This window comes from Lytechinus pictus, chromosome 7, assembly GCF_037042905.1.
Source record: "Lytechinus pictus isolate F3 Inbred chromosome 7, Lp3.0, whole genome shotgun sequence".
NCBI classification, from domain to species: domain Eukaryota; kingdom Metazoa; phylum Echinodermata; class Echinoidea; order Temnopleuroida; family Toxopneustidae; genus Lytechinus; species Lytechinus pictus.
Window position 1 is genome coordinate 4,233,395 of NC_087251.1, and position 14,617 is coordinate 4,248,011.

At 34.7% G+C, this 14,617-nt stretch overlaps 1 protein-coding gene and 2 non-coding genes across 3 annotated transcripts; 2 read left to right on the forward strand and 1 right to left on the reverse strand.

Moving 5' to 3' along the window:
• The first annotated feature begins 833 nt into the window (after positions 1-833).
• On the forward strand, positions 834-11,743 carry LOC129265114 (uncharacterized). The gene is made up of 4 exons (XM_064101342.1): positions 834-837; positions 1,513-1,689; positions 8,330-8,467; positions 8,999-11,743. Exons 1-4 carry the CDS (start codon positions 834-836, stop codon positions 9,214-9,216), a joined length of 537 nt encoding a protein of 178 aa, XP_063957412.1. The 3' UTR covers positions 9,217-11,743.
• TRNAD-GUC (transfer RNA aspartic acid (anticodon GUC)) lies at positions 892-963 on the reverse strand. The gene has a single exon. It is a non-coding gene; the product is annotated as a tRNA-Asp (tRNA).
• Positions 1,240-1,311, forward strand: TRNAD-GUC (transfer RNA aspartic acid (anticodon GUC)). Its single transcript has one exon. It is a non-coding gene; the product is annotated as a tRNA-Asp (tRNA).
• Positions 11,744-14,617: the final 2,874 nt, after the last annotated feature.

Below are 14,617 nucleotides of genomic sequence, written 5' to 3' on the forward strand. Positions count from 1 at the left end.
ATCATGCTTATAATAGAATAAAAAGAAAAGAATCAGTCAATATAAAGTGATATAACAGTATGCACACCTTTGTAAGAGTGGAATAATAATAACTGAAATCAAATTAAGTAAACTTAACAAAAGCTGTAGAAGGCTTTCAAATCGCTTACAGGTTGATAATTGTCATGAAATCTATGATTAATGATATAGACAAGACCCACTTCCTTCATTTACGCAAATTAATCGCTCTAAATCGACCCTGATTAAGAACTGGAACATTAAGCATGCAGGCTGACATACTTTCTGAGGAAGAAATAAAATTAGAATGAGGAAATACAAGTGATCAAAGTTGTTACTCTGAGTTTAAATTCGTTTCATATAAAAATGCTGAGAACTTCTAGTTTATAAATTTAATTAACATTTTGTAGAAAAACAGTGTCTCGTTGGCGAGGAATCGAAGCCCGGTCTTCCGCGTGATTGCTTGTTGATGGGCAAAAGAAATGTGAGAAAACTCTTCTGCTTGTTGCTTTCTTTTTATCCCGCTATATTACATCCACTTAAAAAAATATTAATTTATTCCTTTGAACATTCCTAATAGATTCGCCATCCAAATGGACTCTATAACAATGGAACAGTTTCCAATTCTATTTTGCCATAAAAGTTTATCCTAATACAAAGAGCGTCGTAATATTAAATCTGTGAAGATAAAGATCGTATAACATTCATCGGGAATTTCTTTTGCACAGTACGTTTACTTTTTTCTTTGTGTGATTTTTGGTATATTTTGTTTTGTTTAGGGTCAGCCTTTATTGTCGATAAAGCAATTTATAATCATCAAATAATTGATATTAGATATGGGTAAATAAGAGTGATCAACATTGTTCAATTATATGTTCTGGCATAAAACGAAAACTCCTTGGCGGGGAATCGAACCCCGGTCTTCCGCGTGACAGGCGGAGATACTTACCACTATACTACCAAGGAATTGCTTAACTGTGTAAGTTGTGTATTTATTGTGAAGTTATAAAGCAAACCATCTATTAGTTTCATTGGATGAGACACGTTCCGAGGTGATAATGAATGTACACGATAGGCCTATACCCTTCTTTATCTTCGCACCGGAAAAATATAGGCCTACATTTACATCACCTTGGCAGTAAATAATTTATTATAAATAATCATTTTTGCCCTGAACGAAACTGTTTGCTTTAGCCTCCACTACCTGACACATGTATAATCTAGATTATAGTGTCAAGCAATTCCTTGGTAGTATAGTGGTAAGTATCTCCGCCTGTCACGCGGAAGACCGGGGTTCGATTCCCCGCCAAGGAGAAACTTTTTTTTTATTTTAATTTATTCAGGGGGAAGAGCATCTTGTTGTGTATTCATTTTTATTAGGCCCTAAAAGCACTGCCACTTGTAAAAGCACCTAATGATGATTGCACTCAGAGTACTATTTCTCTTGACATATTTTGCTTTATTTTTCTTAACAAATAATTTACAATACTCTCTCTCTCTCTCTCTCTTATCCAGGAAAAACAACTATATTATACCGAGTAAAGTTTAATGAGGCTGTCACGACTATACCAACAATAGGATTCAACGTGGAGACAGTGACACCGGTTCCTAATGTTACATTATGTGTGTGGGATGTTGGTGGACAACAGAAAGTACGAGCTTTATGGCAACACTACTTCTGTGAAACACATGGTAAGGATATAAAATTAAAAGAAAATGCCTTTTCTCATTGATTTTTTCTGTCTACAATAGTTTAGGGGGAAAAATTGAGTTTCGAGTTGATGCCCAATAAAAGAAAGAAAAAAAGAGCATATACCTGTCGCCATGCAGCTACCAGCGCGCTCGTTTTAAGCATGTCTAGTGTTTTTCTTGGTTAATTATAAAAATATTAGCTCCTCATACATTTTGGGCATTTTGTATCTATCCATGCAGGGCCCTGTCCACGGAGGATTATTGTATTGTTACCATGGTTACTGGGGGTGCTGAGCATTGTCACAGCACCCCCAGTAACAATAGATAATCCCGTAGCCAGGTCCATGTATCTATCACTCTTTCATGTATATATCAACAAAATATTTCAATATGTATACAGTATTAGTTCTACGAGTGTCTATAACAACTGACGATCTCCTCCTAAAATCACCCCTACAACACCTTATTGGAGTCAAGAATATATAGGCCCACGTGTTCAGGCGTAGTGCGTTCTTATCCTGTTTTATGTACAAGAGCCAGAGTATGGTAACTTGAACAACTTCTTTAATTTGGAGAATATGTGGGTACTTGTTTTTCGACCAAAGAAAATAATCTTGATGAGTTGCTCTTGATGTGTTCAAGCGACGCCCATTTCGAGTTTTTCTTACGATTAAGCTGTTTCGCATTATGAACTGAATAAATCCAGGACAGGCCAATCGACCAATTTAAAAAATGAGTAATCTGTCTGGTTTTGTACGACCTTCTGGAACATCTTACCAAATAATATTAACATTGATCGTACGGTGTTCGTAACATTTCGTAATGGCATTTGTTACCCTAGGGCATTACCAGTGTTGAAGCCTGTACAATGTGGTGATAGTAGTGTATTTTTAAAGGTGTTGGAATGACGTATTAAGGATAGGGACTTATGATCATTCCTTCACAAACATACATTCGGAAAGATCAAACAGACTCAGTGGTGATCGAAAGTAGGGATTCTTTTACCCACCTATTACCATTGGGTCCACCCGCCTCTAATACGGTTGTTGAAATGTCACATTCTCTTTTCTTATTTTAAGTGTAATAACCGGCACAGAAATCGGGCAATTTAAGCCTAATTCTTGTCGTTACTCCAATTCAAAGCACAACCCGTCCAAATAAATACTCTAAACAAGACAGTTTATCAAAGATATGGCTCTTCCTCTTGAAAGAGGGTCGTGGGAACTATGTAGAGTAGTTTGTGGGTGAAATACGAGACAAGTTAATATTATCATGCTGGAGTTTTAATATCACATGACTTTCATTTCTCTCTGTCAAAATGACTTTCCCTTGTAACCCTTTGGCTTACTGGTGTGTCTTTTTGTGGAGGGGGTTCCCAAATTTCCACTAAACGAAAATATTCAATAAATCATTGTATTGTTATTCCAAGATCATATTTTCAGATATTTTTCCTTGCTGAGAAGTTTGTTTAATCTTACAATTTTTGGTTTAAACCAGCAGCTCTTAGATTGAAGATTGCCATACAAATGTTTGTAAGTATTAGTTGTTCGAAATCTAATAAGCATTAAGATAATAGGCTACATAAATAAATACCAATTAACACATGCCTTACATTCGAGTCATGTCCATAATTCGTTGGTGGATTAATTATTGTCATTATAATATTTTTCCCTGTGCATGATAACCATTTCAGTATCATTTCTCTGCATTTTTCAATTTGCAAACTCAATTTCGAAAATGTAATAGCGTACTTTGTCATGTTGTAACACGAGAATAACGGCAGGCTATATTGCAATTGCCTTGACATAAACCGGTCTACCTCTTTACTGTTATGATTTATGTGAACATATTTCTCGTCTGAGATCACAACGTGATGTTTGCATCTGAAAGAATTTTGATTGGGCGCTGTTTTATATCAGGCTCGTTCTCTGCTATTTTCATGATTCCCAAGGTTCTCATAACATCCAAAAATAAAAAGCAATCAGAGACTGAAGAACTATGAATATCTGAATGTTGATGTAATTCTCAGCACCCGCCGATATCATGAAAGACATACACTCTAAAAATATTGGGTTAAAATGCTTCGTGAGGGTAGTTATGTGTCCAACCAACATTGGGCATGTATTTTGGGTATTTTTATTTATCCAGTGTGATGAAAATTTTGCCCATTCTAAAGCAATTGCTGCTTATTTTTAACCTTAGACAATATGCTTCCCGCACTGGGTAAAATACTGCCCCAAATTGGTTGGACACATAATTACCCTCGTGCTGGTTAAAATTTTACCCAACACTTTTTACAGAGTAGGCATACAAAATTTAAGTAAAAATAGGGTGAACGAAAAAACAAGTGAAGAAGCAATAAGATTAGTCCACGGTACATGGGCATGTATTTTCCTCGCAAGTCTTTCTATAATTTCGTTTTGATTTAATATCAAGTTACTAAAAAAATTCCTTTGAAAAAAAGAAAATTCTGATATCGAATCACTTTCTTTTCCTTTCCTCAATCCACAGTAACAACTAAATTACATGTACATTAGTAGTATAACAGTCACATGATATCATGACTATGATTTAATGTATTAAGTCCTTCATTCAGAAACTTCATCTCGAAACTAAATCACCAGTGTCCGACTTTCTTGCGTTTTGTAGAGGTGTTCTCTCTATTCTTAGACTTTTATTAGTTGAAAAAAATTTCTGATAAATTCTGTACAAGGGTCACTGCAGCCGATGAGTGTTTGTTATGGGTGTGATGAATTTGATGTCAGTGTCTGACACGTATAGACGCTGATTAATTAGTTTCAGACTCAGCTGTCATATTTACATTAGACAATTTTTTTAATGGCGAGATGCTGTGGAGGGTGGGGTGGACTCAATGTTCAGTAAAGTCATCCTTGATTGTGAATTATGGGAGTGCACAACATTGTTCCATATTGGGGACATAGATCAAAATTTAAAAGAGTGATGAACAGGGCAGAGACATGGATATTGGGGTCCCGATTTGGGTGCCCCATTGGGGCCTATTGATTTGAACTTTCACAATAATCCTCTTATAGGCAATATATTTCGACACCTCGTACCTACTTCTTTACTTTCATATTTCTCGAGGGTTATTGGCCTCAATTTCCATCTGAGAAAGACATTGAATGGAATTCCATCTAATGGGAAATGAAAGTTTCTGGCCGATATTATGATGCATCCCGCTAGATGTGAATTCTTAAGGTCAGATGTCAAGTTGAATATCAGTATTCTCTCATCCCCGAAGAGTATTCAGATCATAACACACAAAGGGTCACAGGAGATCACTTCCAGTAGTAACCCTACATCCATTCCTCTAAGAATATATTCATTTTTCTCTGAAAATTCCAACTGTTAACTTTGTCGTCGTTGTAACCGTCCTCAAATACACTCTTCCCTGCTCTGACACGACACGGAGAATCAGCACGACAAATCTTTCTGTGTCTTCTTCTACATGGGGGTCTGTTTCTGAAGTTGTTACATTATTCTTTATAAAATTTAGTCACAAACATATCTCGATTAGTACCTTGAAATTAGGGGAAATGGAATGATGATCATACTGTACATGTATTTTACATTTTTATCAATATTTTTACTTTTCTAGAGGGAAATAAGATGTTGCCATGGCAACGGGTCCTTTGCAAAATTGTTTCTTTTTAAATTTAATTCAAGCTTTACCAAGGCAACATTAATTTTTATCTTTATAAAGAACTCCTGCAGAACAATTTTGTATTTTTTGTTCAAATGAGGGGGTCAAACTTAAGCATACAGATTAAGTCAATTCCAATTGTATTTTCCACCTATCCATTGTCTTGACAACCATGTTATTTTTGTAAATTAGATGTTATTTGGTTGCCATGGCAATGGCTTGAGATGTAATTTACACATTTAGCAACCAAAATATCTTTGTTAAGCACTGTAAAATTAGGGGAAATTAAAGATATATCATATTCTACAACTTTTTTTAATAAAATTTTTTATTTTTCTGGGGAAAAACAAGCCGTTGCCATGGCAACGGACCAATTGGAACTATCTTGAATATTTCTAAATTTCATATGTTTTCAATCGGGAGCCTGAAAATTATCATTTTGGTCATCTATATCATGTTTATTTACCATTTATATGGGAATGTATGTTGTTTTGGAGAAATTAATCCGTTGCCATGGCAACGGCCGAAAATGGCATTTATAAATTTACCTCCCATCTTTAAAATAAATCTTATGGCATATACTAATACTTGTGAAAGTTTTATGCTTTAGTCAAAATTTGCACAATTGTTGTGATTTTTGGAGCTAATCCGCTCTACTATTCAGGGAATTGTTTGTGAGAATTCACTGCTTCATTCAATATTCCCATAAAAAAATCCAATATCACGCATTGTTGTCACATTATTTTGTGCCTCCTTTGTGCTCCCAAGAAAAATATGATTGTGCTTGATTACTACCTATGATCTGATAGGGAGGGGGGGGGGGTAAATCATGAAAATAACTATGTCAACTTATTAACAAAATAAGGAATCGAAATGTAAATCATGACTTTCCTCCATGATCAGAATAAGGAAATAAGTTGCCTAGATTCAAACGTCAAGTTCAGACAGTTAAAGGGGTTCATTTTGGGTGTGACATTTATAGCAATGTGCTTAGTCATTCAGTAATTATACATATAATCGTGGTATGATTCATCTGTCAAAATCAAACTTTTACTGACATACCCCAACATTTAATTTTGAAAGGCTCACATTCAATTCCAAATTATAAATATTTCTAATTCATTTGTTTGTGGGTATTTTCATAGTTGCAAGTTACTTAAATGAATACCGTAAATGATCGGAACCCAAGCCCTAAGCACGTCTTCTGTTATAACCAGAAGATAATGCTAGTACGTTGCATGGGGTCCGCAAGGGGGAGGGTGAACATTGATGTAAACATATATATCAAGAATCAACATTATTAAGGAATCAAAATGGTTTACAAATATGACACTTACTCATTGGGCCTAAATAAGCCTTGCATGATTAATAACTGATAAATTTATACTTACGTTTGTATAGGCCTATAATGGTACATGTAAAAGTGTTTTCATTACAAACCACATATTATCACAACGCAGTGTCTGCCTCGTCAGCTCTGAAACATTATTGAAAATAAAAAAGAGGTTTATGAAAGACAGATGTCTGATGGGGAGAGGCTGCTCCCACAATGTCCTATACATGACCTTGATAAGGGCCAAGTCAACCTGCTGTGTTAGGCCATCATGATCAATCTATTGTGATTAAAACGAACATTTCTTACCCATTGGGGGCTCAATCGGGGCTACATACTTATCCTGGGATATCATCCTCTTAAAGAGGTCGAAATGTTGTTGAATGTGGTGAAAACATACACATAATGATTATTAGATTCGGTACATTAAATGGATTCTTTAAAATATATATTTTTTTGATGATCAGTTCGTTTCATTTATAATTAGCATGTGTTACAATTAATATGATTGTGCCAGTAATCACAATGGATTTAATGGACCAACAGAAATAAGGTTCTGGGCAGGGAGATCCCGGGAGATAGGATACGACTTTCATTCTAAAGATTTCGAGATATAACTTATTTCATGCCCCCTTGCAAAATGGAATTAATTGCTGATACCGATTGAGCTGTACCCTAGTATGAAACCCTTCAGAATAGAAATCGAGTATATATTAAAATCAACACGGGTAGAAGAGCGGATGTGGTTTCTCCTAGGAATATTGTGTGTTTTGTAGATCTATTCATTATAAACTCTTTTGTTGAGAGGTAATGAACGGTAACTCATCAAGTTTCAAAAATTTTGTTTTCGATGCCTCTTATTTAGGATCGTAAAATACATCTTTTGAAAACCATGTACCCGAACGAACAATCACCCTGTACAATGGCAAGAAATTGCGCACACCAGTAGAGAGTTCGGTCAGATGTTTTTTGCTTTGATCAGTTGGTGCCTGGTTGATGTAAATTAGGCCGATTTTATTTTGATGAAGACACATATTGCGGTCGATTGCTATCAGTGTTGACTACCCCGTTCCTGTGTCTATATTTGTGTTAATTTTACAGAGAATCACCCACATCTGACAAAGATGGATCTGAAACATTGATACAGGCCTCTCATTCTCACGATCCAAATAAATGCTGATAATTACGTTTTTCCTTTATTTGATCATTACCGTGGTGAATTTACTCATCACAATTTATTGTGAAGCAACTCATTGCAGCTTTTCTATAAGCCTACTTTCATTAAAAGTATTTTAGAGACCCAGATTTTGAGATATTAAACAAAAAATCATCTCCTGCATATTTAATCAGCATGCAGCTCGGTATGGTATGGACATAAATGAGAATTCACAACTATTTATGATATCATTGAGAACTGAAATTGGACAACAACAACAATAACAAAGTAGCAGACAAGGATCTCACTTTCATCTATATATGATTTCTTTTTTTGTCAACAGTTGTGTACGTCTATTTATAGTAACCAAACTTTTTGAAAGAATGTGTAGAAGTTTATACGACTGGAAATGCAGCAAGTCATTCTTTGAATCTAAATATTATTCTAATTGTCTCTCTTTTTTCACATATTTTTTTCTTCATAATAGGTCTGATATTTGTGGTGGACAGTGCAGATAAAGCGAGATTATGGGAAGCGAGAGATGAGCTTTTAAGGGCGCTTACAAATCCGTACATGACACCAGGCATCCCGGTGCTTGTTCTAGCAAACAAACAAGATCTCCCAGGTAATCACTTAACTTCTCATACCTCTGAAACGGCACTAAGGTTTAACTGTTTCACAAACTCTTCCTCTTTACAAATATTATTTGTCTTAATCAATTTTAAAGTTTCCAAATTGACACGACTTATAGCACCCATATTCTACCACCAGCTACAGGCCCTATACAAAACCCCCCCCCCCCAAAAAAAAAAAAGAAAAAAAAAAGAGAAAACATGAGGTGATATAGGTAAAATGATTTTTAAAATTTAACATAAGACTTTTGTATTAATAACAGATCAGTGACTAACATTCTTAACAGAGGTAAAATTTCATCGAATGTGACTACTATTCAAATATAGTGTCGTGAGAATGTAGATTAGATGTCAATTATTCCTCTCTCTATAGATGAAATGAAATGTGTGTGTGTGTGTGAGGGTGTGTGTTTTGCATTGAAAGTTCTTCTATGGCTTGTCTAATATTATTCATATATTCTCTGTTTTTTTTTTTCATTGTCCCATCGGTCTCCATCTCTCCTCAACCATTCCCATGACACCAGGTTCTTTAACAGCATCAGAGATAACCGATATAATGGACTTAAAACGACTTTCCCCAAACCACCCCTGGTATGTACAACCAACACAAGGAAACACTGGTGTAGGACTACATGATGCTTTCAAGGTGCTAGCTAGGATGGTGAAGCAATTTCATAAGGACTTGACAAAGGCAGAATTGTTAAATCGACACGAGAATGGACCAGATGCCACTGAGGTGTAGGTCAAGTTCACCATCATCAGGGAGAACTGCAAACCTTTGGAAGACTCTCGTCGTAGAGAATGGATCGTAGATAGTGGATCTGCGATCTAGGAACAGAACTGCAAACACCGACAGTCTGCAATATGGATGACTTGTAGCGTCTTTGAGACATGAGTGATAATTAAACAAGTCACAGTGTACGGAAAAGTAAAGAATTCAGGTTCAAAAGCCTTGCCATGCTATAGCTAGAAGATTCACTGGGTTTGACGCAAGCACTAGCGATGAAATGGTTTCCATGGCTCTTGCATTATTGATGTTGAATATTTAATAGTCGGTAGTCGAGCAATTGATCTGGAACAAGCATCAGACTGTATACAGCAATGAAACCGAACACGACAATCCCTGAGGAGGATTAAGTATTTTGCAATCAGATGCATTAGAACAGCTGGACGTTTTCGTTTTATGCATTGATGTGGCGATCAAAACCATTCCTGAAACATACCTTTGGATTAGAAAAACAAATAATTGTCTATACATCTAAGTGGCAAACCTGGAAAATATAGATGCATATATATTTCTGACTATCAACGAGTTTGTTAAGGTGATAAATCACTTTACTTATCGCAGGTTAGCATGCAAACACCAAGAATTCGAAATGTGACACGAGACTGTGATGATTGACATGAAATTGATCTTAATTGTTTGTTAATGTGAAAATTATGTAGAAAATGGACATTGTTCAGTGAGAATTGTATTCTCTGTTTTTGTTAGGCGAAAATATAAATCAAAATAAATCAAAGTCTGAAGATTGTGAAGAGTGCATAGGAATTTCTTCTTTGTGAACATAACAACGGATCTTGAGAATTAGAAGATGAAACAAACAGTATTGCCTATATACAATAAATGACAAGAAAATCGAGGATGGTATGTTTTAGCATCATCATGATTGAAGAGGAAATTTCAAATACACTGATATAGGCTTACCAGAAAATGACACTCTTTGTGCATTATATTAATTGTGAGGAGTTGAAAATGAAATTATGCATCGACTCTAAATATTGCTTTGAATTTTTAAGTGTTGTATTTCTCTTGCAACATGTGCGAAGATATTAAATATTGCGATTATTCAGTGACACACGAACTTAACGAAACACACAAAGAGTTTCTTGAAACGATGGGCATTATAATGATGTAGTCGTAACAGTCGCATTAACAAGTTTAAAATTTCCAACAATCATCGTTAAATGAAATAAAGAATTGATTCAGATAAAATACCATTTATTGGATTTAGCAAAACCTCTTTATATAAATAACAAATCCAGCATTATACTTTGGCAGCACATCACTTGTTTAAAGAGATAAAGTAGAAGAGTAATGGTTTGTCTTAAGTTGAGAGGTAATACATTCAAAATGATTCAATGCAAACAAAGATGGTATATATGGTATTAAATAGTCCAGAAATTGTTCTTCTCAACATAGCAGACACTTGATAATTGCTAAACATAGTAATGTTATCATTGATACTGCAGTGCATGCTGATAGATTAGAAATAAATTCCAAATAATGCAGCTCGTACAGAATCTATCTTGAATTATTTAATAAAACTAATTATTATGCTTAGAGAAAGAGCAAAAAGTTAACAAACTGTAGTGTGCAACTAAGGAATATTCATTTATTGAAATATTCCTGCTTACAATACTGAAGTATCAGTTACCCCTAAATCGAAATATCATCTTAAATTTCTCTTCCTCGCTATATGCCTGCACTGGGTATAATATTTGTGTTAATAAAAGATTGATGTAATACCCGCCTCTAATGCAGTAAAAAGGCATGTAAATACGCAGGTACGTGACGAATTGGACTATTTTTGATAACTTTTAATGTAAATAATATTTTTAAACAAGAAGAAATGGACGTACAGCACATGTATACTATTGATTAGTAAAGATATAGAGATAAAGGAGAGAAACCAGAGTGAGAAACATAGGCATTGGCAGCACTTCAACATTGAGGGGGTGACATCTTGCATAATACCTAGTTTGATTTTTCTTTTGTCAAGATAATGTACAGTGGCTGATAAACAAAGATATATTTATTTTCATTGTCGATTACAGGTCAATTCTCAATTCAGATTTTAACTATAAATCATATGTTTTAAATGACAACAAATCAAGTTATTAACAAGATCTCAGAAGACCTTATTGCCAGTTTTCTAGTGAGTAATTGGTAATGTATTTTCCGGAAACAGATGCAGCCTGTGGGTGTTCTCTTCCCCCTTTCAAAATACACTTGATAAAGAATAATATTCATGTATCTGAACCACTTTAATTGTTCTGGTAATTTACCAGAACAATAACTCTATTATCTTTTAAAAAGATGTCTAGTTGGGATAAACTTCTTTTATGCTGTATGTTTTATTAGATAAACCTCCTTAAAACACTGATTTCATCTCATTACCATATTTGTATAAAGCTCGATATCGCAAAAGTGATCTAAACTAAAGATATATATTATTGTCCATTAAAGATCACCTTTTCTGCACAACTGATTTACACCTGTTATTGTATCGTTTTATCTTACAAGAGAGAAATAACCAGAGTAGAGTGAGAAGGAAGAAAGAAAGAGTGGGAGACAAGATGGAGAAGATTGAGAAGAGATAAAGGAGCAAATACAGAAGAGGATAGAGGAGAGATGTGGAAGAGTGAAATCTGACCACTGTGGAAAGGATGGAATAGTTTTGACTAAAAGAAGAGAGATAAAAAGAAAAAAATAGAAATGATATGATTAAAGATAAAAGAGAGGAGAGAATGGGAATAACATGAAGTTAACAGTACATTTCCTTGAATACAAGCAACAACTTTGTCAGTTAAAAACAAATCTTGAACTCTCTATTTTACAAATAACCTTTTACACAATAACATATTAATGTCATTAGATTAAAAAGTCTTGGAGGCATATGGGATCTAATGACACAAAGAGTACACCAAACCCCCCTTGTTTTGCATCTTTGAGTTGACTCTGTATTTCTCTCTCTCTCCCTGCCTCCTCACTCACTTCCCTCTTGAAATCTCCCTTTCTCCACCTCGGCCCTTTCTATCACCCCCTTTTAATCTTCTCTGTACACTTTATAGTTTCCATTCATTACCTTCTTCTTTGTTATATGACCTAATTCCTCTTTAAAGAAGAATGTATGCCTTTATTTCATACTCCATGAACATTCAGTACACTCTTGAGCATTTTTTAAAAACTATGTTTAGTTATTTTAAACCAGACATTGATCAGCCAGGTGATAGATAGCACAGAAGAACTTTCAATCATTCTTTTTTTCAGTATAGCAAATTTGTATACATGTATATTTCTTTCATTTAATTTGTTAACATAGTAATTTTCATATGGGGAAAATACCCAGACACAGAAAATAAGATTACAGTCAAACAATCAATATCAATACATATATATTAAAATGAATTCATGCTAAAGCTTGGTAGCAGTTTACCAGCATACTGAAAAGATGCATAAATTAACACAATGAAGATATCCTTAACGTTGGTATACAAATAGCGAATAGGCATGAGTGCGATGGTGCGAGATTTCGCATGAGGTGAAAGAAAGATGCTCTATTCAACGAGGCGTTAGCCGAGTTGAATAGAGCATCTCTTTCTTTCACCGAATGAGAATATTCGCTATTTGTGTTGTACAACACCTCGGAATTTAGCGAAAATATGAAAAAAAGAAGAGTTTATCCCTATAGTAAGCTATGAAAAGGGAGCAAAAATACTTGGGCAGCATTGCGCATTTAGTCAGCAGGCTTACACGCGTATTACACCTTCATTTTTACTGAGCGCAATGAATTAAATCGTATTGTGACGTCACCTCCTAAAGCCGTGCAATGGTACATTTTGGATGGTATGTCTTTTGTGCAACGGTACGAATGTTTGACATTCAGCCTCCCATTTGCTCGCGTACAACAAGCTAAGTAGGCATTGTACAATATCCTCTATTTCAAGTTTTACCAGTTTTGAAGGATGGCAACTGGTAACAATAAGAAATTATTCATATTATAAGCCTAAGTATGTCACTGTAAACCAAACAAACTACTACACAATCAACCAAATATACATTCCAGTTGCATATCAATAGAGTCAAACACAAGTAAAACGTGTTTGTAATTTCTAAAAAGGAAATACTAAAAATAAATACAAAATATAAACATAAAGAAAGCAATCACATAATATTCTCATATACAATGATAAAAGGCTTATAAATCTTTAAATAAAGGTTATCAAATGTCATCAAATATTCTTTTTACATTCAGGATCTACAATAGTTTTATCAATGTAAATAAAAAAACAAATTACCAAAGGTAAACATGAATTGTCACATTCAGCTGAGAAATATATTATTGGCATGTGAGCAATAACTACTGGGGTGACTGATATCCAACTTCATTTATCTAAACAAGTGGAATGCCTCTGGCAGTCTCAACTGCATTACATGATTCAATATAGCAACAGTGCTGACTTTGAAAACAGCTAATAATTCACAAAAGAAAACACTCAAATGATAAAGAAATACTACATCCATTGACCCAAAATGACCTTTGACCATGATCATGTGACCTAAGATGTGTACAAAACAATCATTCATACTTGATTACCCTTATGTCTATGTTTCATGAACTACATGTGTAGATCCATAAACTTTTAAAGTTACGATGACAATTCCACAAATACCCCAAACATTATCAGAGTTTTTTTTACCCTAAATTACCTTTTACCTTGGTCATGTGACCTGAAACATCCACAAGATATTCAGTAATACATGGTTACTCTTATGTTTAAGTTTCATGAACTAGATCCATAAAATTACAAAGTGATGATGACAATTCCACAAATACCCCAACATGGCCAAAGTTCGCTGACCTTTTTATCTACATCTTGAGACTTGAGTACAACTGCAGCAACGGCCAACGCAGCGCGGCGTACCTCTCATTAATAGCAGTCGGGTGAAAGCCACGCGTAGCCTACCCTTGAACTGTTTAGCATTAGCTCGACAGGCCTAAAGTTAGAGTAGGACTAGGTACGGCAATGTTAGAATTGGTCTAAATGATTCTTTACTCATCAGCAAGGACTAGGTCTACAAGTCAAGTCAAGAGGGAAATAAAACAAATATATCAGGCATTTCCTTCAAAAGTATAGTGGGAATGATTTATCCGAGGTTGGACTGGCAATATAACTATTTTTCTATTTGGGAAAAATAGTAATCGCCAGTCCAACCTCGGATAAATAATTCCCACTATACTTTCTCAAAGCCTGATATATTTGTATAACATATGGGTCAGCTGCTCGTTTATGACTTCACAAATCCAAAACTTTAAATTCTATTATTATTAGAATAACTTTCTTAATCTTTAATGGATTTT

Bases quoted from the DNA above. Each gene is read 5' to 3' on its own strand.
- LOC129265114 (XM_064101342.1), top strand. The intron at 1,690-8,329 runs GTAAGGATATAA...TCTTCATAATAG, and splicing joins CTACTTCTGTGAAACACATG to GTCTGATATTTGTGGTGGAC. The intron at 8,468-8,998 runs GTAATCACTTAA...CCATGACACCAG, and splicing joins AAACAAACAAGATCTCCCAG to GTTCTTTAACAGCATCAGAG.